Consider the following 25,988-nt stretch of genomic DNA (forward strand, 5'->3'; position numbering starts at 1 on the left):
GCGTGTGTGTGTGTGTGTGTGTGTGTGTGTGTGTGTGTGTGTGTGTGTGTGTGTGTGTTTACAGAGAGAGAGTGAGACAGAGAGAGAGAGAGAGAGAGATGAAAGCGAAAATATAGCGGTAACGTACGAAAATAACTTTTCCCCCCTTATTTTCCCCTCTAGTTGGAGAAAACAAATCTCAGGATCTCAGGCTAAATAGAGTATCATCTGGAGAGACGTTTTAGCCCAATTTTGTTGGATGGCCTAAGTAAGATGATAAGAGGTTTGCTTGAGGGTAAATATGAGAATTAAAATGGCTGCCACATACATTCCTGTTGGCAGTTATTTGGATGGTGACAGTCATTGGTTACTACAAGTAAGTCATTGGATATGTACAATTAAATATAAAAACATTAATTTGAAACTTCTACAATCCAACAAACCTGTAAATCTTGTCACCCACGGCATTTTGGAGGATTTCAACTTTGAAAGTTCCCGTTTTCCCTCTCTGAGGTACTTAAAGCCCAACCCCCACAGTCACGTTGCAAGCCTGATGCATCCAATTTCAAAATCCTTTCAGTCCCCTTCCAAACCGTGAATTATGCCTCAAGCTGCTGATGATTTAGGGAAAAAGTGTTTTCAGCACATCTTACATGTAGAAGGCAGTAGTGTTGCAACTCTCTCTGATTGTGATTTGTCAAAGCCCTCTTTTGTTGTGGTTCCACACGGTGTTGTTCCTGCCGTGTCAGTTTGATAGTTATTCCATTGTAATTTTGTTATTCCATTGTAAAAGTTTCTGTCCGCAACTAAAAGAGTCTCTTCAATTGGGTCCACTTGCAATTTTTGTTTTATTTCCAATCGTGCCTATTGTGATATGAGACATAAAAGATCAGACTCACTGCTGTCATATTGCAGTGGTGCTTTCATGTGGATGCCCAGAGGGTTGTAGGAAACAGATTTGAACTTCAGTATTTATCTTCATGAAGAGGATTTGTGGCTCAGATATGTCGATGCGTCACATTTAGTGTCCATGAATCATCTTCTGGGTGCTCTTGAATATGATGGTTCCACTGTTTACCAAGACAGGTTTATTAATGGAAATAAATCAATGAGTGTGGCAGAAGAAGGTACCATGTTGGACTGACAACAATATGACGGGTTTAGATTATATTGGAAAAAAATATGATATGAGCATTTTTTTTTCAAATTCAAAAATCTTCTCAAAAAGTAATTCATGACAGCAAGTACAGTATCAGAGTTGGGAGTAAGTCACACATGTTCAAGTCACAATTCACTCTCAAGTGGCAACTTTCAAATCTCAACAAAGTCGCAAGTAACTGTGAAAAAAAACAAAAAAATCAAGCCAGTCGAGTCAGCACCAAATTTCAAGCAAGTAAAGTCATAACCTGGTTAAAGCAAGTTGTAAGACAATTCACAAAATGTTGCTCAGTAGAACATGGGGGGGGGGGGGTGTCAGTGATTCTACTATAAAAAATAAATTATAACTAAAATATATTGAACATTTACATTTTAAAAAATGAAATTAACAATTAACTGATAAAATGAATGGCTCCACCTTCATTATTTAGAAGAATGCATGTCATTTTTTTCCCATACAAACCTTTATATGAGTGCCACACGGTTAATGGTAATGATAAACACTGAAACGCTGAATGGGAACGAAAACATTCGATTTAAAACTACATACGTTGTTGCTGGTGTTAGACAAATCTAATTAGCGTGTGTAAATGGGTGAAAGAAAGACATTCATTTTTACAATATAATCTGAAGCTATAGCCTGCAAACCACAGAAACATACTTCTTAAGCAATTTCATATAATTATAATAGTTCTCCACTTAACAGTTGCTTACTAGGAGAATGATATTGGTATACAATTAATGTGGACTAACTAACGAACGAATCAAGAAATTTCACACAAATGGGTACCGTAATCGTAATGCACTGATGAACTATCGGTTGATTGAAGGGATCTATTTTTACCCTGATAGCCATGAACGCACCATGAGATGCGTCTTTTTATCCCAGAAGCCTTTTCACCAGGAAGTGGGAGGTTCTTGAGGTGGTGAATGTTTTGACAATGATGGAGGAAGAAGAATTTGAGTTTGCCGATGATTTGGAGGCAATTTTGCATCTCACACCAGAGGTCCAGCTGGCGATTGAACAGGTAACTTTTCGGGGGTTGAAAATAAACAGTTGCTTGAGCCGCATTGTTGACGGATTTTGCCACCAAATGACGAGATTGTGTCACCCTGTACCTGCTGGTTGTAGCACTAGCAGCATTGTGTGTTTATTATTTAGTTATACCGACTGAAAAGTCGGCCGAATGTACTTTATGTATGTGTTTGCAGTGCTTATGTCTGTATCCACAGATAAACGTCAACGAGCTAATTCAATAAGGTGGGGTTATTTGAATTGCTGAGACAAACCGCTGTCGGTTTGTTTTACATGAGTTATTTGAATACTGTATTAATGAATATTAAGTATGACACGTTGACCACATTGATTTTGTCTTATTTTCAAGGTATTTCCAAGTCAAGACCCCCTTGATAAAGCAGACTTCAATGCGGTGGAATATATCAACACATTGTTTCCGACTGAGCAGGTAAAGCACGGTGTAGTCACCTATTATTATTATTATTATTGAATAATCTTTATTGAACGTCTCAAATTACGAAACCGGCATAATGGCAAAGTTATTGACATACATTGTCGAATAGAAGGAAAAAAAAGAGCATGAATTTCGAGCCGATTTGTTCTTTGGATGGATGGAAAATCCATTGAAACATTGGACCGGTCTTCTTGTGTAGGTATGCTACATATCCATGAGGGGGCTCTGTAAACCAATAAAACAGAAATGGATCAGCAAGATTAAGTTATTGAAGGACTTAACAGAAATAGTTTTCAAGAAACGGGGTCATATAAATATAGCATAGAAAGATGACATTTTGAATGCTAAAAGTTGAAGTGTTGCTTCTTAATCCTAACCATAATGACTTGATGTCTGCTTTTGTTTTCGTCCCCCTTTAGTCCCTTGCTAATATTGACGATGTGGTAAACAAGATACGTCTGAAAATCAGGTCAGTTGATCTCAGTTTTTTTTCTTGCCGACTCTATGATTATATATAATATGTGGATGCATGTATTTAAATGTTCTAATCATGTGTTACATTCTGTAGGCGCCTTGATGACAACATCAGGACAGTGGTGAGGGGTCAAACCAATGTGGGGCAGGATGGGAGGCAGGTGAGTTGTCTTGTTAAATTTTGCATGTGTTACTTTCAGCCTTAAAGGGCACTTACTTCTGCCAGTGAATGAGCTATTATGTTGCATTACACTTATTGCATTGTTATTAACTTTCATGTCCTATGCCACACACCAAATGGCAAATTACCCTTTTAATTGGCACAAAAATTCAGAAATCAAATTTCACATTGCGGTTATTTGACCTTGTTAAAAAAAAAGGCTGCAATGCAATAATTGGGGAGAGTACCATCCAATTCAATGTTCAACACCTTCAAAACACACACACACACACACACACACACACACACACACACACACACACACACACACACACACACACACACACACACACACACACACACACACACTAGCTAGAAAATGAAAGTGCCCCCAACATTGTTCATCTCCTGGAGTTACGATGCAACCTGTGGATACATCTCTGGAAAAACAGGGATCCTTCTTGATTTCCCTTTCCTTTGTCTCCACTGCAATCCACGGAAAAGGACATGATGACTCAGATTCATCCCCATTGCGCAAACTCTACTTTTTTTCAAAAACATGTCTGGGAAATATATTCCCTTGTGTATACTTCTTTTAGTGTAACCCCAGGCTTTAGTGTAAGAAAATGATGGAAAAGAGCTGCCCGTGCATATTTCATTCAAGCCTTTTCCCAGTTAAGGGTTTGTGGATTCAAAGGAATATGACACCTGAAGGTTGAGCCATGAAAGTTCTAAAACGTAGACTTTGTTTGGTGTACGAATTCTTCTGGGTGTCTGCCGTGGTGGCCATGTCTTTTCCAGTGTTGCTACTGTTTGGAAGCGGAAAGACTTTAGTCCAACCACAGACAAATAACATTATCAGGTTGCACACACACAATAACTTGAGGTTGTTTTTCCAAGGCCACGAAGCAATTCCAATATTTCCAGAGGGAATTTTTTTTTTTCGACAGATGGAAAGAAGCAAGGTACTCTTTTTAGGATGAAGATTGAGACATAATAGCCGCAATAGAATCAGCAATGTTGTCTGCCGCAAGAGAAATGTGACCGTTAGTTGACACTGAAGAAGACAACTCTTAAGAACTACCGGGACTTGGCTGTATTGTGCTGTAGGATTCATGATAGTTGAGTGTTGTCATGGATGTCTGAGGAAGGAGTACCCGTAACCTGGGTTTGAACCTAGTCTGTTGGTTTAAAAACTGAAAACTGTGCACTGACCATGACATAAAAAAATCAAGCTCTTTGAAATGTGTGCCGGATCGGAAATACAAGTGAAATTTACTTCCATTACTGTATTCATTATCTTTCTGGAATAGAATTCCACACATGTCCTATTCTGCTATTCCTCCGGGGTCAGTCTTACAGTGTCACCGGTCCCTAAAGTTCCTTCAAACTGCTCTTACCACAGATGGCCTCATGACAAACCAGCATACTTCTGTCTTCATTTATCCTGGAAGTCTGTGGTAGGCCATGAAATTCTGATGTGTCTGGTTTTTAAATCCTTGTGCTCAGAGGTCAGTGACAAACTTTCACGTTTGATGTTTAGTTGTTTGTGGAACACGTGTGGAACAACCCTCCACACGTGTGACTTCTGCGCAATTGATCCCGAAGGGGCACTTCACCTCACACACTGCTACACGTTTTGTATTGCACGGCACACAGCGAACAGACGACACAAAAACATGCAAGGAAGGAGTGATGTCAGAGACAAAGGGGTGTACAGACTGCTGCAGGGGTGCAGATGATGCCTTGCTTATGGGCACCATAATATCAAGCTGGACTTGAGCTGGGACACTCTGGCGCCAAAGCCCACGTCATTACAGATTATTCATTCATTCATTCATCTTCTGTACCGCTTGATCCTCACTAGGGTCGCGGGGGGTGCTGGAGCCCATTCCAGCCGTCTCCGGGCAGTAGGCGGGGGACACCCTGAATCGGTTGCCAGCCAATCGCAGGGCACACATAGACGAACAACCATCCACGCTCACACTCGCACCTAGGGACAATTTAGAGTGTTCAATCAGCCTGCCATGCATATTTTTGGAATGTGGGAGGAAACTGGAGCACCCGGAGAAAACCCACGCAGGCCCGGGGAGAACATGCAAACTCCACACAGGGAGGCCGGAGCTGGAATCGAACCCGGTACCTCTGCACTGTGAAGCCGACGTGCTAACCACTGGACTACCGGGCCGCTCATTACAGATTAGGTACGGCAAAACCATAGTAAACATGCTATTGCTAGTGCAGGTGAAAATGCTGTCATGATGTACATAAACTGCTTGCTCATTGCATGTCTTGGATTACGTCCTTCCCTCGTCCGCATTTTACACTTGTGTTTGCTCTTTCTTTTATGTCTGGTGTGGTTAAAACAAACAGAAATGTTGAGCCCCCCCCCCCCCCCCCAAAAAAGATTCACGTTAATATTTTAGGTAAAATCAAAATGTTTCATATTGTCAAAAAAGTAGTTCAGAGGCTGTTTCAGTTTCCACACTTTTCATCCCCGCCTGCTGACTTTGACAGATCCATTTATTTCTGTATTCTGACACTGAATCAGTTCTTCTAAGTCTTTCGAACAATGTGTTTTCTGCACCTGTCATTTAAAGTAACATCTGGGACACAAGCAAGCATGGTGCTAACAATGTTGCATAAGACACTATGCAACGAGGGAAATGTTTCAACTCTTAACACTGGTTGTTGAATTTTTGTTGTGTTGAACTAAACTTGAGACAAATGTTGTACTCATTTTACTGTTCTACATGTAAAGGAGAGTTGATGACTTGTCTGGCTTGTTTAAGCATTTTGAAGAAGGTTTCTCCCCCCCTTCAAAATACCCCAGTAGGTGCTGCTTATTTCATGTTAAAAGGGATACACAGTTGTGTTTGTGTGGAAAGGTAGATAGCATCTCGGGCATGGAGGCGCCTGTTGGGCAGTGGTCTTCCTTTGCTTTCCTCTGGGACAAATACAGGAAATGAGCACTCGGCAGCGAGCCAGATTGATTCGGCTGAGTCTGCATGACTGACGATTACAACCTTGAAGGGTCTTGGCTCCTCAGGATGGACAGATTTTCTTTAAGATCACCAACTGAGAAGCTATTCAAAATGATGTGGACCTCCAACTGGCAGATCAAATAGCAGACATGCAGTTTACCTTCCTTTTTCCAGATTTTTTTTTATGTTTCTTTAATTCGAGGGAATGTTGGGCAACTGAGAAGCTCTTAGAAATGATGTAAATAGGGTATGTAGTTTATTGGCTCTCAGAACTGCAAATTATCTCTCTGATACGTTGAAACGTTGATGTGACGGTCCTCATGTTTAGCTTGTTTAGATGTGATGCGATGATGTGATTGAGATGGTTTCATTGTAAAGAACACATTTTTCTGTGCTTTGCATGTTTATTTGTGAAATCTGAATTGATGATTGACTCCCTGCATTTCAAACATGTTTACTGATTCACTTGCAGTTCTCAAGTTTTCAAAACCCCTAAATAACTGATGTTCTTCTATTCTTAATATTGACTAACGTGGTTTCTACAGGCTTTAGAAGAGGCCCAAGTAGCAATTCAGCAGCTCTTTGGAAAAATCAAAGATATCAAGGACAAGGCGGAGAAGTCTGAACAAATGGTATGTACGCACACGCACTGACAGCATTCTGCACCTTCCATCGATTATAACAAAAACAGTGGGTAGCTTGTCTCATTCTTCCTTTAGGTCAAGGAGATTACCAGGGACATAAAGCAGTTGGACCATGCCAAGCGCCACCTTACTACATCTATCACCACACTGAACCACCTGCATATGTTAGCAGGAGGCGTGGACTCTTTAGAGTGAGTACACCTGTATTGCACATACAAACACGTTTGATTTATTAGCAAACATGTGCAGAACAAATTAACCTGACATGAAATTTGTACAATTATGTTTCCGTTTTTTCTGCATAGCATGCATAATACCGCTCATCATGGTTTTTTTTTTAACCAAGCTGTATGTGGGACTTGATTTGTTCCTCTCCTTTAACTCGAGGACCCGCTTCCAGATTTATATTATTACAGATATCAACTCCAGCTAAATCATCCAATTGAACGAATATTATAAATTCTGACCACTGTTCCAGGCACCTCCGAACCGATTTGTTAGTTCTGACCATTAGAAAAGTAAGCTTTTGATGACAAACATTATTGTGTGCATCCTTATGATTTTAAGCTGGGACTTTAAATAGTTTTGTTTTTTTGTTTTTTTTTTTGGTCAGGACCGACACGTCATTTAATTTTGTATTAGTGATGCTTTTTCTTTTTCATTTATTGTCTTTTAAATCCAGAAATGAAGACATTGACAATGACACACTGAAATAAACTCAGGCATATTTGTGTGTATTCCAGGGCCATGACGAGAAAAAGGCAGTACGGTGAGGTGGCCAATCTCCTGCAAGGAGTCGTAAAAGTACTTGAGCACTTCCACAAGTACATGGGCATACCTCAGATCAGACAGCTCTCTGAGAGGTACCTCATACTCCTACACATATACAGTACCTAATGCATAGTTGCTCACATGTCTACTGTACTGCAGAATCATTTAGATGATGCTTCTTGTATGGCTAATCAGTCATTTTTACAGCAGCTAAAGCATCAGATGGAATGTGGCTAACTCCGGGTTCAGAGTAGTGTTGATCCATCTAATCGGGGAAAATTGCCATCTGTTCAGTTTTGACTGAGGTGTGGCAGATAGCGTTGAATACCAAAGAACAGCTGCACGGAAGGAGTAACTTCAGGAGAAACAGATGATGGGACTCAACTCAACTGTATTTATAGAGCACTTTAAAACAACCAGTAAAGAAATATGAGAGGGGGGAGTAATTAATGCAGAGAAACCAACAAGAACAGGGTAATACTGCGAAACACAGAATAAGACTGCATGTGAATTAAGCTCCTAAAATGTATCAGTACAGATTTGAAGATTGGACAAACAAAATGTAAAACTGTACAGTCCCCTCCAAATATGTTTGATGGGGGAGTGGGGGGGGGGGTACTTGATGAGTCTGAGTCTTTCATTTGCGTTTACAAATCTTGCATACAGCTTCAGACCAAATGGCTAGTGAATGGCTGTATAGACGAATATGACACATTTGTACAACTCTGACAAATAAATTTGCTCTTTGACTTGTATAGAGTAAAAGCAGCACAGAGTGAGTTGGGCACTCAGATCCTAGCAGATTTTGAAGAAACATTCCCATCCCAGGGCTCCAAGGTAAACACGTCAGCTTTTCAAAATGTGTTTTCAGACTCTTTGAGGTTTATTCTCCTTTATAAAAAATAAAAAGTAACAGTGTTTTTGATCTTTTTTTTTTTCTCCTCACCACAGAGGCCCGGTGGGCCAAGTAACGTGTTGAGGGATGCCTGTCTGGTTGTAAATGTTCTTGACCCACGCATCAAACTCGAGATAATTAAAAAGTTCATCCGGCAACATCTCTCAGAGTACCTTGTGCTCTTTCAAGAAAACCAAGATGTGAGTAAATGCTCATTTACAAAGATTACCTTCTAATAAAGGTTTGGTATAAAGGCTTGAAAGTACATGTGACTTTGGATTATAGGATGCTTGAAAAAGTACTTGACCAAATGTTTTAGGTTGCATGGCTAGACAAGATTGATCGCCGCTATGCTTGGATCAAGCGGCAACTGGTCGACTATGAAGAAAAATATGGACGCATGTTTCCAGAGGAGTGGTGCATGACAGAGCGTATTGCAGTGGAATTCTGCCACATCACCAGGTAGATTTATAAATCCCTTTCACTGACCTATTCAGGGCTTGGTGTGTATCACCTGCAAATTGCGTGGGGCCAATGTACCTCAATAAAAGTGCAAGTATTGCATCCGTTTGTTTTATTTATCTGTCAACTTCTATGTGCATCTTTTTTTCCCGAAAGAGTGGAGCTTTCCAAAGTAATGAGAACACGAGCCAAGGAGATTGAAGTGAAACTGCTGCTGTTTGCCATTCAGAGGACGACAAACTTTGAAGGTCTTTTGGCAAAACGTTTCACAGGATGCACATTGACTGACGCCCCTGCGGTAAGAACACACACAGGCAGAATTCTGTTGGTGATTACGTCAGACAGAATTTTCATTCTCCATCTAGGGCATGGCAGGATTGCCAAAATTCGAAATGTTTTTTTGCCCCACAAAATCCCAAGTAGGTTGAACAGGTGCACTGCAGAAAGTAGTCATTTGGCTCAGCGGAGACCTTTTTGTATCATACCTGTTGGGTCGGTATAATTTTGCAGGATATGAGTTAATCATTTGAAGTGAAATAAAGGACTCACAATGAAAATGGGCTATGTGTAAACATTATCTTTAATGTAAGAATTTTCCGTACATTTAACTAAACTGTATTTCTCCAATTATACTGCTCAATCTATGACAACATAGATAACCAAAATATGTTTTGTTTTGTTTTATTCTGAGCAGCAGAAGAGGCCAGAGAGCCCTTTAGAGCCTTCTAATCCTTTCTTGGAAGACGATCAAGGTGAAGATGAGGGGAGTGAGAAGGATGGCAAAGATGGGGATCTGGCAAAGGTGAGATAAGCTCCAATAACAACTAATCAATATCTTTCCTAAGTCGTGTGTTCTTTTGTCTTATTTATGCTGCAGAAATGTTGAAAAGACCTTTCCGTCCCAGGGATGGGAAGCCCATCTCTGAAGGCGGCTTTATTTATATAAAAGCACATTTCATACATTTGGTAACTCAATTTGCTTCACGGGAACAGACACAGCAACACAACAAGCATTTACAAAAAAGTCACTTACCAAAATTACTAAACGGCCATTAAAAGACAAGAATTAAACACATTAACAGAAACCCTAAAGAATATTTCCAACATTTTAAAAGTACAAAAAAAAGGTCAAAAATTATGAACAGAAAAGAAACCATTTAAAAAATTATTCGATTGTTTTGTGAGGAGGGAGAATGCACATTAATTGGCAAATCAGGAAGTATGCCGGAGTTGGTGCAGTTGCCCTGTGGCATTTCTCGCTCTCTGTCCTTTCCCTAAATCTGCTCAACCTTCCCCTCTCTACAATCAGCCAATCATATTGCAGCCATTTACAAGCACCCTCAAAAAAAGAAGAGAAAAGCAAAATACTGGTGACGGACAGTTTTAGCAGTAATTGAAACCTAGATTTTATATTATTAGGATTCTTTTTAGCTGCTCATGAACCAAGGAACAAGTAACTGGCCCATACGGAATCATTTGTATTAATGCCTGTTTCTCTTACATTCCTGTAGCCCAGAAAACCCAAGGCTCCTGAGAATCCTTTCCATGGCATTGTTTCCAAGTGCTTCGAGCCTCATCTGTATGTCTACATAGAATCACAAGACAAGTGAGCAACCCAAAAATGGTTATGCACATACTGCATATACCGTATGAATCTACATCATCAGGAACAGATTGTGTATAAAGTTGACATACGCATCCTTGTTTGCCAATTTCTACGTATTCACTAAGACACACACATACTTCGTGCTTTCCATCTCTCCGGCTTGTCTGTCTTTCCATCTCATGTTCCTGGACATGCCACTGACTTGGTTGTGGCAGAAATGTTTCCCATTAACTACACAACCACAGACGCTGAGAGAGCGGGAGAGCTTGAATAAATCGCTTGCCTCAGCAACCATTCTTTTTCTTTTTTTTTTTTTAATCCTCCACCTCTTCATTTTATATGCCCCCCATTTTAGTCTGCTCCCGCCTTGTTGGTTGGCTTTCTTGTTTACTCTCACTTTTTGCCTATTTTCCCCTCTGTTACTTCCACCAACCACCACTTTTCCCCGAATGCTCTATCCTTTCCGTAGGCTCATAGTGGTTATTCCCAATATGAATGCAGTTTTAGAAAAGCTGTGACTGAATGGTTGTTGTGTGCAGCTTTAAATGGTGCTTGTTAGTGCTCGCTTCAATTAAATCCAAAGACCTGACTATAAATTTTTTACATGCTTGTCTGTTAATCCATCTGGTATTCCGTCTGTGCTTGTTACAGGAACCTAGGTGAACTGATAGACAGGTTTGTGGCTGACTTCCGAGCACAGGGCCCACCCAAGGTTGCCACCGATGAGGGTGGTGCTGTGCTGCCAAGCTGTGCTGACCTCTTTGTCTATTACAAGAAGTGTATGGTCCAGTGCTCCCAGCTGAGTACTGGGGAGCCCATGATTGCCCTTACAACCATCTTCCAGAAATTCCTACGGGAGTATGCCTGGAAAATCCTCACAGGCAATCTGCCTAAGTAAGAACACATTAGTTCTGTTCAACAAAATCATAATTTAATCCACATTTGTCACACCCATATGTGGTCTTTCTTTTAGTGCGGTGATAAAACCATTAGAGACTTGAAAATTCATTTTGAAATGGAATAGCTTCAGTCCTTGCCCTGTTTTGATGGCTAGCAGTAATGTGGCAATCGGAGTGGGTTATGTAATCGCAACTGTGTGCAAATTGCAGTAAAATTATTTGGATCACTAACCGCACTAGAAATCATCACTGACAGCAGACTGTTTGTGTTGCCGATACACAAAAATGCTAATTACTCATGTGCACTCGCTGACTTATGGATGCCATATTGTCGACCATATGCGATCACTTAAACTCTCAAGGGTACACTGACCCATTAGTTTAATATCATGAGTTATGACCTAATTTAAAAAAATGTATAGTGAGAACAGCTTGATTTACATGGTGACTGATCATATCGCTTTCTGGCTGTTAGGCTAAGTCACTTTATCTGTCTTTATAAGTAATATATGTCCATCTACAGGTCGAGCAGTAACAGTGGGGTTCTGACGATCAGCAGTCTGCTGAAAGAAAAAGAAGGCTCGGAAACGACCAAGTTCACTCTTGACGAGCTGTGCCTCATCTGTAGCATCCTTAGCACTGCCGAGTACTGCCTTGCTACCACGCAACAGGCATGTACATGTAAATTGTGTAAATGTATTTATTTATTTTTTTTACATCAACATAATAATGACCAGAATAGATAGATTTTTTTTTCCTTCTTTCATTGAGATTCCTGTCATATTGTACTAAATCTTGGATATACATGTGTGGTGTCTTTCAGCTTGAAGAGAAACTAAAAGAGAAAGTGGATAAAATCCTGGTGGAACGAATTAATTTGACTGGGGAGATGGATACATTTAGCACGTATGTAGCAAATATAGATGATCTTGTTATAGCAGCCTGCTTTTGAGTAGATCATTTGTGATATTAGTGTCTTCTCATTTTCACTATTGTACCAGAGTGATCTCGAATAGTATCCAGTTACTTGTTCAAGATCTTGATGCTGCCTGTGACCCTGCTCTCACTGCAATGAGCAAGGTCAGACACACTATTTTATTTCTCTTCTTCCATCAAAAACCATTCAATAAAACAGGAATTGCACATTATGAGGAGGCAATGTGACGGTATGTATGCACATTCCTTTTCCTCTCAGATGCCGTGGCAGAATGTGGAGCATGTCGGTGACCAGAGCCCCTATGTGACTTCAATCATCATGCACATAAAGCAGAACGTGCCAATCATCAGAGACAATTTGGCCTCCACGCGCAAATACTTCACGCAATTCTGCATCAAATTCACAAAGTAATAACCATGAGAGATCCTTAGTTTAGTAGGACATGGCTCGGAAGTGAAGATACATGAATTGAATTTTGTAATTTCCCTTTTCTAGCTCTTTCATTCCCAAATTTATCAATCACTTGTTCAGATGTAAGCCTATCAGCATGGTGGGAGCAGAACAGGTACGTGCATCCAAATCTATTTCTGCCTCGAGGTGCTGCAAATGCACAGCTCTGATTTTGACTGGCTTTTTATTTTGTTTGTTCCCTCAAACAAGCTCCTTCTGGACACACACTCCTTGAAGACTGTCCTGCTAGACCTACCCTCTATAGGTTCCCAGGTACTTCGCAAGGCACCTGCGAGCTACACCAAGATTGTGGTGAAGGGCATGACCCGTGCAGAGATGATACTTAAGGTGAGCAACTCTGGTAGACTTACTGACATTCTTCTAAACAGGATAGCTTGAAGCAGAGATGGGTATTCCGTCCATGGGACGGAACAGTCCATCCCACCATTCTGTAAACCTCAAACCACAACCCTGGCCTCCTTGAGCAAAGTACAGCTAGCCCCTTATCCAAAAATATGTTTAAAAAAGATCTACCGGTATATACTTATGGACAAAATGAAAGACGGCGTCCAAAATATAACATGTCCGTTTGAAGTTTTTACTGCAAAGAGTAATTGTGACAGTCAAGACAACTGACCTTGTCTCAAACAACCATGTGGACCCTCGTATGTTACTGCCCTGAATTGCCCCACCCTTATCAACTGTCCCTAGGGTGAAGAAAAATGCCCACACCCTCTTAAGTGAATGCCTGTCTGCCTTTTGAATTTGGTGGGACTCCCGAGAGCCCCTCTTTCCTTCCGAAGTTTGACCTTGGTTTTGCTGTTCTGTTCTTGATGTCGATCAGCAGACTTGCATGAGTCGTGGAATTCCTTCTCACGGCTTGACAACCAGTGAAATGGATTTCATATGTTATCGTTGTATGGCTGATATCTTTTCAGGTTTTAGATATTGTGTCTCAGTTCTGACAGTGTAGCAAAATCTGCACTTACAAAATTGCTTGGTGTTTGTGTTACAAAGCCAGTGTTTGCACACTAAGGGCTTGATTTTAGAGCCTCACAGCTCAGCGGAGTGGTAGATCAGCTTCCACGTCCTGTTTGCGTGACCAATCAAGTAGGGACCCATTTCTTCACATGCACATGTTTCGTAACTTATGACTGCAGCACACGATTATTTACATCTTAATAGTATAATATTATGCAAAATATCTACATCTGTCCATATTTTGTGACTCCCAGCAGCCTTTTTAACTGGAGCATACAAACCCCACTTGCAATGTAAGTGGAACATTGTGCAAAATGCAAATAAAAACAGAATATAATGATTTGCAAATCTATTTCAACCTATTGTATATTCAGTTGAATACACAACAAAGACAAGATATGTCATGCTCAAACTGGCAAACACCCCCCCTCCTCTCCCCCTCATGTGTTATCATTTTTATAGCATTTCTGCTTGGGTACAAAAGGAGTGTCCCTGAAAAGAGGAGGGAAACATCTAAAACATGCAGTATAGGGGCTTCGAGGACTGGAGTTGGTGACCCCTGGTTGAAAGAATATTGCCATGTGGGCTGCGGAACACTTCAGAATACCATTGTCAGTGAACAAAGTCTGTCGCTACATTGTCGCTACAAAAGCAAGTAGAAACTCTCTCATGCAAATGGACAACCATACATCAACAACACCCAGAAAAGCTTCTGGCTTCACTGTGGCCAAGCTCATTTGAGATGGACTGATGCAAAGTGGAAAAGTTTCCTGTGGTCTGTTGATTCCACATTTTCAAATTGCTTTTTGAAATTGTGGACGTCGTGTCCAGGAAAGGGACCATAAGGGTTCCCACGCGTCCTGGAAAACCTGGAAAATGATTGACCAGTTTTCCAGTTACGGAAAACACATGTAAAATTAGAGAAAAAGTCAAATGTCCTGGAAAGGCTTGAGTTGTTCTGGAGAAATTATTTTTCCTCCCTCTTCTTCTGTCTGCTTTGTGGATGAATGCAAACGTTTTAAAACAAACATCAATGTCTGTTTTCAGCTGCCTTCTTTCGGCAACATTGAGCTGGAGCGCTTTCCTGCTCCATCTCTGCTTCTGCTGGTGCGACTAACCAATCAAATTGCAGATTCTCTGAGAACAGATCTGCTGCCCAGTGTTTCCATATGACTGTTGCCAGATTTACAGACTTTTCAGACCCAAGCAAGGATTTATTTTCTCCAAAGCTTCCGCTCTCAGTTCTAAGAGAGCAGCTCGAGGGATCTAGATGAATTTTGCACTGGTAGCAGTGGTGCGACCAACACAGATTTGGCCGTACCCTTTTTTGGGGCGGGACAACATGACCATATTATTATATTAGAACATAAGTGTCTTGATGGACCGTTGATTGAAATTAAATAAAATACGTTTTTATAGATGGATTGTAAACCCACATTTAGAGATTTGTAGCTTTTAACGTTTGCTGCTTTGAGGGACTTTTTTTCAGTTTTAGTTTGAATCACACATTCTCTCAAGGCGGTCTTTAATTGACGTACATATTCTGCTGCATGATACCTAACGTCATTTTTCATTTTCTCACTTGTGTGAACTGTTATTTCTGTACCGTTTATGCATCTCATACGAGCATCCATTTAATTATGCACATTCCAAGTACAGCACATTCCAGTATAAATGTAGTGACTGACATCTTTTCACAGTGTCTGATGACTGAGCATATTCTACTTGGCTTCCAACAAGTTTCAAAGTGTTCTCCCATTATTGTATTTCTTCTTATTCTTATTCTTATTATCTTCTCTCGCTGTTTCAGTTTCTTGAGGTTTAACGTTGCCACCCTGGATTTTGTTTTTGCTTGGTTGCTTTCTGTGAATACTTTAATAAGGTGTGATATAAATAGAACTTAATTATTTGATGCTATGCAGTTTGCACACTTTTTTTGTGGACCTTAGCTGCTGGCTGCACAAGACATTTTCCTTCATTTTAGGGAAGATTGTCTGTTTGTTGTGTACATTGAGGTTGTTTTGTGAGCCACTTGTGTTCCGAGCTTTCCGACTGAGGCGGACTCTCCTTGCTGGTGCAACGCCTGTGAGACTCGGCTGTTTTCCACCCAGGCCAACATCACTCCAATGCTAACTTGTGAAGGTCTCCTCTGGGAACTGTTAAAAAAGCAACCCCCATCCCAACATTTGTTTAACCCTTGCCTTTTGTGTGTGTGTGTGTGTGTGTGTGTTTATTACAGAGGAAGTTTCAACACAAACTTATAGACTACTGTTTTTTTGTTGTTTTTGTTTTGTTTTTTTATAGGTGGTGATGGCCCCACATGAACCGCCCGTGGTGTTTGTGGATAACTACATCAAGCTCTTGGCTGATGGCAATCCTGAGACGTTCCAGAAAATACTTGACATGAAGGTTTGTTGGTTTGCCCAGTTGTTTCAAATCATTTTAAACTCATCCGGATGAATGTATATCCAAAAAACGGACAATTTAGCACAGGCATCTTATGCTAGTATCAAGAGTCTTTGTCAAATATTTTTAGCAACTGTATCTGTGTGTTGTCATTCTTTGGCGCATAGGGTTTAAAACGTGGTGAGCAAAGCAGCATGCTGGAGCTCTTCAGACAGAGGTTACCCACACCACCCTCCGGGGCCGATGGCAGCACCTCTTTGTCTTTCAGTGCCCCCACCCCTGAGCAGGAGTCATCTCGTATACGCAAGCTCGAAAAACTCATCAAGAAGAGACTGTGAAGGAATAACACTTCAAGAAACGGTGTGTTGCTTGGCTGGGCTTTACCACTCAATTATTCATCTCACGAAATGTCATTCTGCTCCATTTAGTGATTGTTAAAAATAAAAGAGATGACTTCATTTACCATCACGGAAAAAAATAAAATCCAAGTTCATCGTGAGTTCTTCTGAAACTTCCTCAAATGCAAATTGCTTTTGGTACATAAACTCGTTTTTGTGCAATTTCCTCGCGTGTGTGTTCACACAATGGCCATAGATTGATCAATAAGTTGAACAACATCCATTCTTTTCAGTGCATCAGTCTTGTACAGGCAACTTCATCCAAGCTAAATGTTTTTCTTTTTATGACAAATAAAGGGCCAGAGAACTATTTGGCAAATCTTAGTATATTGATTTGAAATATGTATGCTTGTCTTTCATGAATGTAACAAAATTAAAACTTCCCCCTTTTAAAGCCTTAGGAGGCATATTCTGTTCACTATGGTAGACATCACATACACAGAGCTGCCAAACGCCTTCGTCCAAACCAACCATTGTGGTATTCGTGTCTTTGAGAACGTGTTTTGCCCCAGTGGTCTCTTGGTGCTATGTCGGGACGCAAAATAAATATTACTATCTCGTTTTCTTTTGTCCATCCAATCAGAATCGAGGAAAAAAGCCTTGGAATGGGCGGGTCTTTCCTCATTCAACGCGAGGATTTAAAGAGGGAGAAGTTTGAAGATCAGCCATGGGGCTTTTAAAGTTATGTTCAACTTTGTCTTGTCTGTTCAGAAAATACAGTATAAAGTATATCAACATAATACCTCCATCTTATTTTGCAAAGGACTTTTAAATTGAAGGCTTGTCGGAGTTGAGAAATTATTTTTTCTTCCCTTTGAGCATCCCTGTAAGTAGCAAGGGAAGCAGTGAGACGTGAGCACGGAGTGAAAAAAAAACTACAAAAAACGGGTGAACGACATTCTGGTAAGCTGTTCTCCTTCGCAAGAAGCGTTGCCGGCTGCCGGAGTTTTGCAACTTCTCACTTGGAAAGGAAATGGTCAGACGGTTGAACTTTCCAAATGTTTGCGAAGAGGACCCACTTGGTATGAGTTGCCGGGCGGACAGAGGGCTTGACAGCCCGGACTCCGGTTTACCGCCCAGCCCAAGTCCCAGCGCTTGGCTGCTGCCTCAGGACAAAGCCCGCGGCGTGAGCCCGGTACTGGAGGACGAAAGAAACGGATCGCGGGTAGGTAATCGACTGGGTGTTTATCATTTGGTCAGTGTCTGAGACGTATTCGTCACTCATGAGTCCGATGTTAATTTGACTCGAATGCATGTGTGTAAACGTTCCCTATATCACGCTATAATACTATAGTTAAAACCCTAAATACACCTCAATTATGTAAAACAGACCCCAAAAAAATCACGAGTTAGCGATTCAACGAGTATACCATATTTCCTCAGAGTGCAGAAAGTAATCGGTCTTTATTTGAAATGTGTTTATTGAACAAATAGGTGGTGTTAGGACTAATGGCATAAAACATATTTTCCGGACAACGGAAAAAAAAAAATTGCAACAAACAAGAAGCGTCCAAATGGCTTGATTCAACCTATGCTTTGTCATAACTTGGATGACTGAGAATCTACACAGACAAACTTTTTATGCATTTAAAAAAAATAATAATTGATATTGAGACAGTAAGTTAAAAATTATTTGATTGATAGTGGTGAAGGGGCTCCTTTCGAGGTATGCAAAAGAATCACTGGGTACTTAACTTTTTCAGTTCAAAATATTTGCATTCTATCTTTAAGACCTGTTTGTTTTTAAACGTTTGGTGATTTTTTTCTTGTTGTATTTCATTTTAATTCAATTATTTAAGTACCGTTGTTTTAATTTACTGTAGTTAAGCACAATGTTAATGTTCACACTGCGTGTAATGTAACAATGGCTGAAAATGTGTAGAATATACTTTTTAAGAAATAAACGTCGGTCTCATTTTTTATGAATGCATAAGCCTACTCTGCTTATTTTATTGCTTGTCAAGGCGGTGGTACAGGGAGAGGTAAATATTTTGTTTTAGGTGACTATTGGTGTAATAAGTTTGAGAACTACTTGGGCAACTATCAGCTAACAATGTTTAAAGTTACAGCTCATGGTTGGTTTATGAGGAAATTTTACATTCAAGTAGTTAGCATTAGCAGTTTATGTGGCGCAGGCGTGGCCCGAATTCCTAAGCAGGCCAGAACCTACCTTCTTACCTGCTAGTGCAGCAGTAAATTGATAAATAATTGGATGAAAAGATGTGTAGGCCATACACAAATCAAATGATAAAGCAGTAAGTGCAGCAGTAACTGAGCGCGCCTTCTTGTGCCATATGACAACATATTGTTATGCTGCGGCAAAAACTTGCTCATTTTAGAATAAACTGGACCACACAAACTATTATCCTAATATGCTTGATTAATTTCATTTATTTTGCAGGTGTCAGATTTGCCCTCTAGTTCCTTTCACCCTTTGTCCTATGGGGAGGGGATCATTATTGACACTTTACCTCCTAAAGAAGTAAGGTGAGTTCTGTCAAAGTCCTTCAAACAATCCATCCGTTTCATTTTGTTCTGCGGCTCAGCGTTTAACTCTTGGCTGCAGCCTTGTTCTACCCATGATAATGCGGGTATTCTCCGGTTATGCCATCTCCCTCCCACAGTCCAAAAACATGCACGTTAGATTCATTGAAGACTCTAAACTGTGGGTGAATTTGAAAGTAAATGCTCGTTTGTCAATATGTGCCCTGATATTGGTTGGAGACCAGTCCAGGGTGTACGACTCCTCTCAGCCAAAGTCAGCCGTTTACTGCATAGGCACAAACAACAGTCAGGAATCATCTTCCGTCATCCACAGATACACCTCCTCAGTGCACTATGACTCTGGCCGCCACTTCATTCAGAATGTGGCCCTGCAACCGTGGGGTCAGGGCCTGGAGCACTGCACGCAGACCATCACAGCCGTCTCCCACAGCACCTGGCGTCATTATAAGACACAGCTGGATTTCCAGCCCCGCCATCGGCCACAAAGTTTTACAAGCACCACCATCATCTACCCAAAGAAAATGAGCGCTGTGTATGCCACAGAGCTGAGCTACAACCGCCACCGACGAGGCAATCGTTTTCTCTCCAGCATCGAGTTGGAGGCAGCAGGAAGCCACTTCAGGAACACAGAACATGTTATTCCGGTCACTCCTCTCCTATAACGTACCCCTTGGCTGGCTGTCGCTGACCCAGCTGTGTCGTCTTCACATTTGAGTCGTTACTTAACTACATGTAGTCTCAGATAGAGGGAACACCTATTCATTCAATGTCTTCCCAATTTTCTCAGTGGATGAGTCATCCATTAGAAATGATCTTTTTTCTCGTTTCTCCTTATACTGTATCTGTCTCAGCGTTTGTGTTTTTGCGGCCCTCGCCCAGTGGAGGCTAATGACTTGCCCTCCATCTAAGGCTCCCATCAAATTGTCACTGCTGATGTTTAACATTTTTAACGAGAGCAAAGACTGTTACTAGTTGATGAAAGGAAGAGAAATTCACTGTTGTGCAGGGTTTGTGGTGCATGCAAAGAAATCGCTCACTGAAGATAACCCCACTGTACAAAGGATACTTTGGGATTATTATTATTTCTGCATTAAATTAGCACAAATTAAGATCTTCCCAGCCTTTATTATAGACATTAACAAATGTGTTATTAATGGGGGTGGATTAGATTAACTGTTCAGGAGGAGTACATTTACTTCTACATGTGAGATGGATGGAACATGAGTCTTAAAGTGACAAATACAGTATTGTTGATACCTCTCACTGGCCTACCAGTGAAAAGTAACACACTGCATTCCACTTCATTGCATTTTCTATGGCATTTGAATGACATTTTGTATTTATTCTTTTAACATTTGAGATTTTATCATCTAATAAATTTATTGTGTCACTAGTCAATCTTGTGGTGTTTTATCTTACGTGCCTTGATATTTTTTTCTTTTTGCTTTTGTTGATTTATTTGGTGCGAGTTTGAAATAATAAAATTCGAGGTCAATATTTAATTTTTGGGTGGAGGTTACACATCATAGAATATTAGATGGATGGACAGCTGGAAATACAAACAATTGAAATAATCCTTCCTACAGTACTTGCAAACTGCATCAATAAAAGTATAAACAATAATGGCTAATCTAGATCTCCAACAATTGCGCAATCATACACATAAAATTAGTTTGGATTGAAGAGTTTAAATGACTTTTTTCTGTAGTGTTTGAGCGCCTCGTAGTGACCAAAGAGTGCAATGATTTCAATTTGGAGGAAGACCAACGTCCATATAAAGGGAACATTTCAACAAGCTTGTTGAAATGTTGAAAATTGTATCTAAGTTAAAACCACATTTTTTTCTTTTTAATAAGAAATATTTCCACCCGGTCTTGAACGAATGATCTTTCGCGTGTTTGGCGTGCGTACCACGACACGTTTGAAACCAATTTAAACTATAGGTTTGTAATACAATCAAGAAGGGTTAGGTATTTTTCGACGGTGTATGAGAGCTACAATATCTGAAAGTAGAGTCAAATATTTTTATTTTTGCATTTGTTTAGCTGCTATAAGGGCACTTACGTGTTTCGGTCAGTAACTTACCATTCGTCTTGGACGCAACATTGGACGTGCTTTGCCCACACGAACACTTAGAATTTTATTATTTTTCGATCTTGTCACAGTTTCCCAACAGGTCTTTAAATGGCAGGCAGTTGTTGTAATTATTAATTTGAAATATACTGTACTTTTAGTTTGATGGCGTCATTATTCCAAAGCCACGCCCACAATTTTCGGCATAGAAGATGAAAGCTTCCCGTTTTATGCGTTCGAAGCTAAAACTTGGCTCGCACTTGATTTACCAACACAATGGCGTGTTTTAAAAAATGTGCTTGTATTTGATTTGAGGCAGTTATAGGCCAAGTGACACGGTACTTTGGAAGCGAGTGCCGACGAGTGGACACTGGGCGTTGTTAGCTGGTTATGCTAAGTGCTAACGCTACGCCTTGGAAGAATGAAGACCATTCACCGCAACAACGTCTTAAGCATGTTTGAAGAAGGAAACGTGGTAAAGATCTGTGCGCCGATGGTTCGTTATTCAAAGTAAGTTGTCATTTATTTTGTCTCTGCGTTTACTTATTGATGCACTGAAGTTGTACACCACTGCATTCTACAACCAACTCAATGCAATTAATAAAAATTAATGCATTTGTGCGAGCGTCAGCAGGTTTGTAGCTCTTACCTTGAAAACCCACACATAGTGTTGTAGGGCTCCTCTGTGAATCATTAGCCCTTTTCTATAATTTCTCCACAGACTGGCTTTCAGGTCATTGGTAAGGAAGTACAACTGTGACATCTGCTTCACTCCAATGATAGTTGCATCTGACTTTGTTCGATCCATCAAAGCCAGAGACAGTGAATTCACTACTAATGAGTGTGAGTAGGAGTAATTCAGGCAATGTTGAGTGCTGCTCATGGATTGACAGCTGTTTGATGTTCAAGAAATGTTTTACTGTTACTTTTCACATAGGTGACAGACCCCTAATTGTGCAGTTTGCTGCTCACGACGCCCAGACTCTGGTTGATGCAACGCGTGCAGTTGCACCTTTCTCAGATGGAGTTGACCTCAACTGTGGATGCCCCCAGAGGTGCATGTCTGTCTCCTTGCAGTGTATTCTTAGAATTCATTTACACAGTAGGTCTGCAGGGCGGGGGTGTATTATCGCTGCCACGACATATGTCGCAATTGCCCCACTTGGGAACAAGTGTCACTTGAACCATGCTGTGTAAATCCAGCTTTAGAATACTTTTTCCACTCTTTTGGTCTCTGTATTTATCAGAATCAATGTATTTATTAAGCCTGCTTAAGTATGGCAGCAGCAACCTCTTTGAGTTGTATGAAATATCTCGTCTCCAGATGGGCCATGTCTGCGGGATATGGTGCGTGCCTTATCAACAAGCCTGAACTGGTTAAAGACATGGTCAGACACGTCAAGAACCAAGTGGACAATCCAAACTATACAACATCCATCAAAATAAGGTAAACGAGAAAGCTATTCAGACCTGAATAAAAAAAAGAAGATAATCATTCAATTTAATCTGTAGAATTCACAATGACCTGAGGAAGACAGTTGATCTGTGCCAGAAGGCTGAATCAGCAGGTGTGGCGTGGATAACCGTGCACGGTCGTACGTCGGAGGAGCGCCACCAGCCAGTCCACTACGACGCCATAAAGACAATCAAAGACAGCGTGTCCATTCCGGTCATTGCCAACGGCGACATCAAGTACCCACGCGATGTGGAGTCTATTCACCAGCTCACTAGTGTAGATGGTGAGTTTTTTTTTTAATTAAAATTGCTTTTGTGAAAATATCAATTTTGAAATAAATTTCATGGCGATTTGTTTTAGGTGTGATGGTAGCGCGAGGATTGCTCGCTAACCCGGCGTTGTTTGCGGGGCATGAAGATACACCTTTGGAGTGTATATGGGACTGGGTGGACATCTCTGTTCAGCAGGGTACTCCATTTACGTGCTTCCACAATCATCTCATCTACATGCTTGAAAGGGTTAGCTCCCAGCCTGAAAGAAAAGTATTCAATTCTTTATGTAGTACATCAGCTGTAATTGACTACCTGCAGAGTACATATGGTTCAGTGGATGATTTGGTCACATGAGCATCCATCCATCTTCGATTGCATTTGTGTCACTCCTGGCCCATCCCAGCTGATTTTGGGGCAAAGGACACTCTGAGGTGGTCGCCAGCCAATTGTCTGTCACATATCGGCAAAGAAACGTTCACACTCGCGTATCAAATTAAAGTTTTTTTTGCATAGCACTTTTCATGCATGAATACTGCTTCACACTAAAGTAGGGCTGAAACAGGTCCTAGAGTAATTGGAGCACCTCAGACTAAAAAGAAAATGCTTAAGGCATTTTTCTGCCTCAGGTAACCATTTATATAGTGTACACTGTCAAAGGGTCAAGCCAACTACGGCAACAAGTGTTCATGCTAAAGTGGATGAATTGATTAGCCAGTTATTTAATCAGTGAAAAATGTAAAAATGCTAATTTTAGTGTTTGTATTTTATGTAAATCTGTGAAATTTAATACAGTATATGCTCATTTTAGTTTTACTTACAATTTAATTATTAATGAGTCAGTTCAATTGTTTTAGTAGTATTTTAATTATTTTCAGTACTTCAACTAAGAAGTTATAATTAAAAAAAGAAGTAAATAAGCATTTTGACCAGTCAATTTTAGGGGATAAAACAAACTTCAATAATGGAACAAACGGGAACATATTGTAAACGTACCATTAGATGCATGGTTTTGGACCTCTTGACTGTGAGGCACGTGTGTGAACCATTCATTCTGCTAATTTGTGGTCAATTGTAAGTAACACTGAATAAAGCTACAGATTGACCCACGTGTTGATGTCATGCCACTTGTTTTGTTCTCTGCTGTGCCATCATATGAAACTAATTACATATGATTTAATACTGAGTTGCGAGGATTCAATTGACTTGTTTACACATTTACAGGATTAATGCATTAGTGCACTTAAAACAACAAAAAATCTTTAATGATTTTTGACTGGACCAGAACTGACAGTCGTCAAAGTTTCTTTCACAATAAAAGCATTTTGGGAGCACCTAATGCACCATTCAGGGATTATAGTTATTTCTTTCACAGCAAAGAGTACTTCGTCAAATTGGACATTTTTGTGCCCAGCACACTATTTTTGCCACAATACGCACCACATGACTACATTGCATTTTAATCTAAAAGGAAACAGCGGAAGACATGCTTCCTACTTCCTATTTCTACCGGAAGCATTGAGGCGGTTCCATGAAGCTGGAAGTGTGTGTGGCAAACAAATCGAGTGATACAACTTTGTGCTCCTAGTATTGTTTTCGTCAAAAGTTGGTTGTCCGTTGAGACGTCGATTTTGCGCTTTCCTGGTAAGTCAACAAGCCATATTCTTCCAGTGCAGCCTGTATGAAACGCATTCTTATGGTTTTAAATCATGCAGCTTAGAAGTTTGGCTGGCGGTCACTTAAAATTTGCCGTGCAGGTGGAAATGTAAACAAGTGCGAGTAATTTTCGTGTGTAGTCGCAGCCGTTCCTTTTATGGGGAGTATTTTACGTCGCATTGTTGTTTGTGATCTCTTTTTTTTTTGTCAATGGATGCCACAGCTTCTTGTTGACTTTGAAACTTAGCTCGTAGCCGACGTGTGCACATTTTGAGCATGGCGTATCTGATCCACTGGTTAAAGGACACTGTGATTCTCTCCTATTTCATCTCAAACTGCTTCAAATAACAAAGCGTGTGACGGAAAAGTGGTTAGGACTGCACGACTGTCCGTGTTTTATGTGTTGTGTTGTGTTTATTATTTTACTTTATGTTAACTGTTGTGAAAGCGCTATAAAAATCAGCATGTATTGTGTTGTATTGTATTGTATGGTGACGGCGTGGGACCGCGTAATGTAATGCAAACTCGGTCTTGAGTCATGCATGACCTGTTGACAGACTGGTAGAGAACGCTCCTGATGAAGATGGACCACGCCTTCCGTTGGACCTGTCGCAAAGATGACGGAGGTTGTAAAACCAGTGTGCGCTAATCTTGCCCTTTTGTATTTTTTTTCATGTTGACCTAACCTCCGAAAGATGACGCTGCAATGGACCGCTGTGGCCCTCTTCCTCTATATGGAGATGGGCATCCTTTGCCTCCTCTGCCTGCCCTTCATCTCGGCTAAGCGGTGATATACCTTGTTTTAGAAGCAATTACATCGTTGAAAACACACGGAATTAGTCTTGAAGCATTCCAACCAATTGATCTGATCATGGTTCAAAGTTTCATGGTGCTATGGCGCCATCATGTGGTCAAAAACAGTAGGATTACATATACAGTTCACAGAATGAAATATAAGATTGGGGGCTAAACGGACAATTTCACCATATTGTAGTTTTAGCAGTTGGTGCGTAGTGCAAATATTTCTTAAGAATATGTTTATCAATAAATATCAGAATTTAAAACCGTCAAAATCTGTTCAGGCATCAAGCTCATGACACCGTGAGTGAAAGAGCACTGTGCGATAAACTGCACCAGCTGAGCATAAGTGTATACTCTCATGCAACAAGTACATACAACGATATAATGACTACACATGTACCGGCCGCAGTAAAAAATAAACACACCTGCTAACCATACACAAGAACTTCTATGTATTCTTTTGTTACACACAGAGAGACTCCTGAACTCGCAAGCTAACATGAAGCTCACTCCATACGATAACACCTGCCAAGAGATACAAGGTCTCTCGAG

At 40.5% G+C, this 25,988-nt stretch overlaps 4 protein-coding genes and 1 long non-coding RNA gene across 7 annotated transcripts in view; 4 read left to right on the top strand and 1 right to left on the bottom strand.

Moving 5' to 3' along the window:
- The first annotated feature begins 2,002 nt into the window (after window positions 1–2,002).
- On the top strand, window positions 2,003–16,986 carry vps53 (VPS53 subunit of GARP complex). 2 transcript variants are annotated; one of them, XM_052077755.1, is made up of 22 exons: window positions 2,003–2,165; window positions 2,523–2,603; window positions 3,029–3,078; window positions 3,178–3,244; window positions 6,773–6,859; window positions 6,947–7,062; window positions 7,615–7,734; window positions 8,401–8,479; window positions 8,594–8,737; window positions 8,857–8,999; window positions 9,156–9,297; window positions 9,694–9,801; window positions 10,511–10,605; window positions 11,257–11,499; window positions 12,028–12,175; window positions 12,328–12,410; window positions 12,506–12,584; window positions 12,700–12,848; window positions 12,937–13,006; window positions 13,102–13,239; window positions 16,177–16,281; window positions 16,446–16,986. In XM_052077755.1, the coding sequence occupies exons 1-22, from the start codon at window positions 2,079–2,081 to the stop codon at window positions 16,614–16,616; spliced, it is 2,505 nt and encodes an 834-aa protein (XP_051933715.1). In that variant the 5' UTR covers window positions 2,003–2,078; the 3' UTR covers window positions 16,617–16,986. The 2 variants fall into 2 exon arrangements, with proteins under 2 accessions (XP_051933715.1, XP_051933716.1); XM_052077756.1 differs by having other exon boundaries at window positions 9,697–9,801.
- Window positions 16,987–17,269: 283 nt separating this feature from the next.
- On the top strand, window positions 17,270–20,576 carry rflnb (refilin B). The gene is made up of 3 exons (XM_052077819.1): window positions 17,270–17,841; window positions 19,078–19,163; window positions 19,495–20,576. Exons 1-3 carry the CDS (start codon window positions 17,650–17,652, stop codon window positions 19,841–19,843), a joined length of 627 nt encoding a protein of 208 aa, XP_051933779.1. The 5' UTR covers window positions 17,270–17,649; the 3' UTR covers window positions 19,844–20,576.
- An 840-nt stretch (window positions 20,577–21,416) lies between these two features.
- dus4l (dihydrouridine synthase 4-like (S. cerevisiae)) lies at window positions 21,417–24,087 on the top strand. The gene is made up of 6 exons (XM_052077802.1): window positions 21,417–21,764; window positions 21,976–22,097; window positions 22,192–22,309; window positions 22,579–22,701; window positions 22,767–22,993; window positions 23,071–24,087. Exons 1-6 carry the CDS (start codon window positions 21,676–21,678, stop codon window positions 23,334–23,336), a joined length of 945 nt encoding a protein of 314 aa, XP_051933762.1. The 5' UTR covers window positions 21,417–21,675; the 3' UTR covers window positions 23,337–24,087.
- LOC127608643 (uncharacterized) lies at window positions 23,499–25,270 on the bottom strand. Its single transcript, XR_007964293.1, has 2 exons — window positions 25,132–25,270; window positions 23,499–24,828 (listed from the first exon to the last, which is right to left on the bottom strand). It is a non-coding gene; the product is annotated as an uncharacterized LOC127608643 (long non-coding RNA).
- Window positions 24,488–25,988, top strand: part of bcap29 (B cell receptor associated protein 29) — a 188,751-nt gene continuing 187,250 nt past the window's right edge. Inside the window, exons 1-2 of one of the 2 annotated variants that reach the window (XR_007964283.1) lie at window positions 24,488–24,623; window positions 25,193–25,422. Coding sequence is in view for 1 of the 2 variants with exons in the window: in XM_052077813.1 (XP_051933773.1) it covers window positions 25,331–25,422 (92 nt within the window). In the remaining variant the exon portion in view is untranslated. Of the gene's footprint in view, window positions 24,624–25,192; window positions 25,423–25,988 lie in introns of those variants that run through there. The other variant, XM_052077813.1, reaches the window with a different exon arrangement.

The sequence above is a fragment of the Hippocampus zosterae genome, chromosome 10, assembly GCF_025434085.1.
Source record: "Hippocampus zosterae strain Florida chromosome 10, ASM2543408v3, whole genome shotgun sequence".
NCBI classification, from domain to species: domain Eukaryota; kingdom Metazoa; phylum Chordata; class Actinopteri; order Syngnathiformes; family Syngnathidae; genus Hippocampus; species Hippocampus zosterae.

Bases quoted from the DNA above. Each gene is read 5' to 3' on its own strand.
- vps53 (XM_052077755.1), top strand. From the start codon at position 2,079: ATGATGGAGGAAGAAGAATTTGAGTTTGCCGATGATTTGGAGGCAATT. The intron at 7,735-8,400 runs GTACCTCATACT...TGACTTGTATAG, and splicing joins ATCAGACAGCTCTCTGAGAG to AGTAAAAGCAGCACAGAGTG. The intron at 12,411-12,505 runs GTATGTAGCAAA...CTATTGTACCAG, and splicing joins GAGATGGATACATTTAGCAC to AGTGATCTCGAATAGTATCC.
- rflnb (XM_052077819.1), top strand. From the start codon at position 17,650: ATGGTCAGACGGTTGAACTTTCCAAATGTTTGCGAAGAGGACCCACTT. The intron at 17,842-19,077 runs GTAGGTAATCGA...TTTATTTTGCAG, and splicing joins ACGAAAGAAACGGATCGCGG to GTGTCAGATTTGCCCTCTAG. The intron at 19,164-19,494 runs GTGAGTTCTGTC...CGTCATCCACAG, and splicing joins TTACCTCCTAAAGAAGTAAG to ATACACCTCCTCAGTGCACT.
- dus4l (XM_052077802.1), top strand. From the start codon at position 21,676: ATGAAGACCATTCACCGCAACAACGTCTTAAGCATGTTTGAAGAAGGA. The intron at 21,765-21,975 runs GTAAGTTGTCAT...ATTTCTCCACAG, and splicing joins CCGATGGTTCGTTATTCAAA to ACTGGCTTTCAGGTCATTGG. The intron at 22,994-23,070 runs GTGAGTTTTTTT...GATTTGTTTTAG, and splicing joins CCAGCTCACTAGTGTAGATG to GTGTGATGGTAGCGCGAGGA.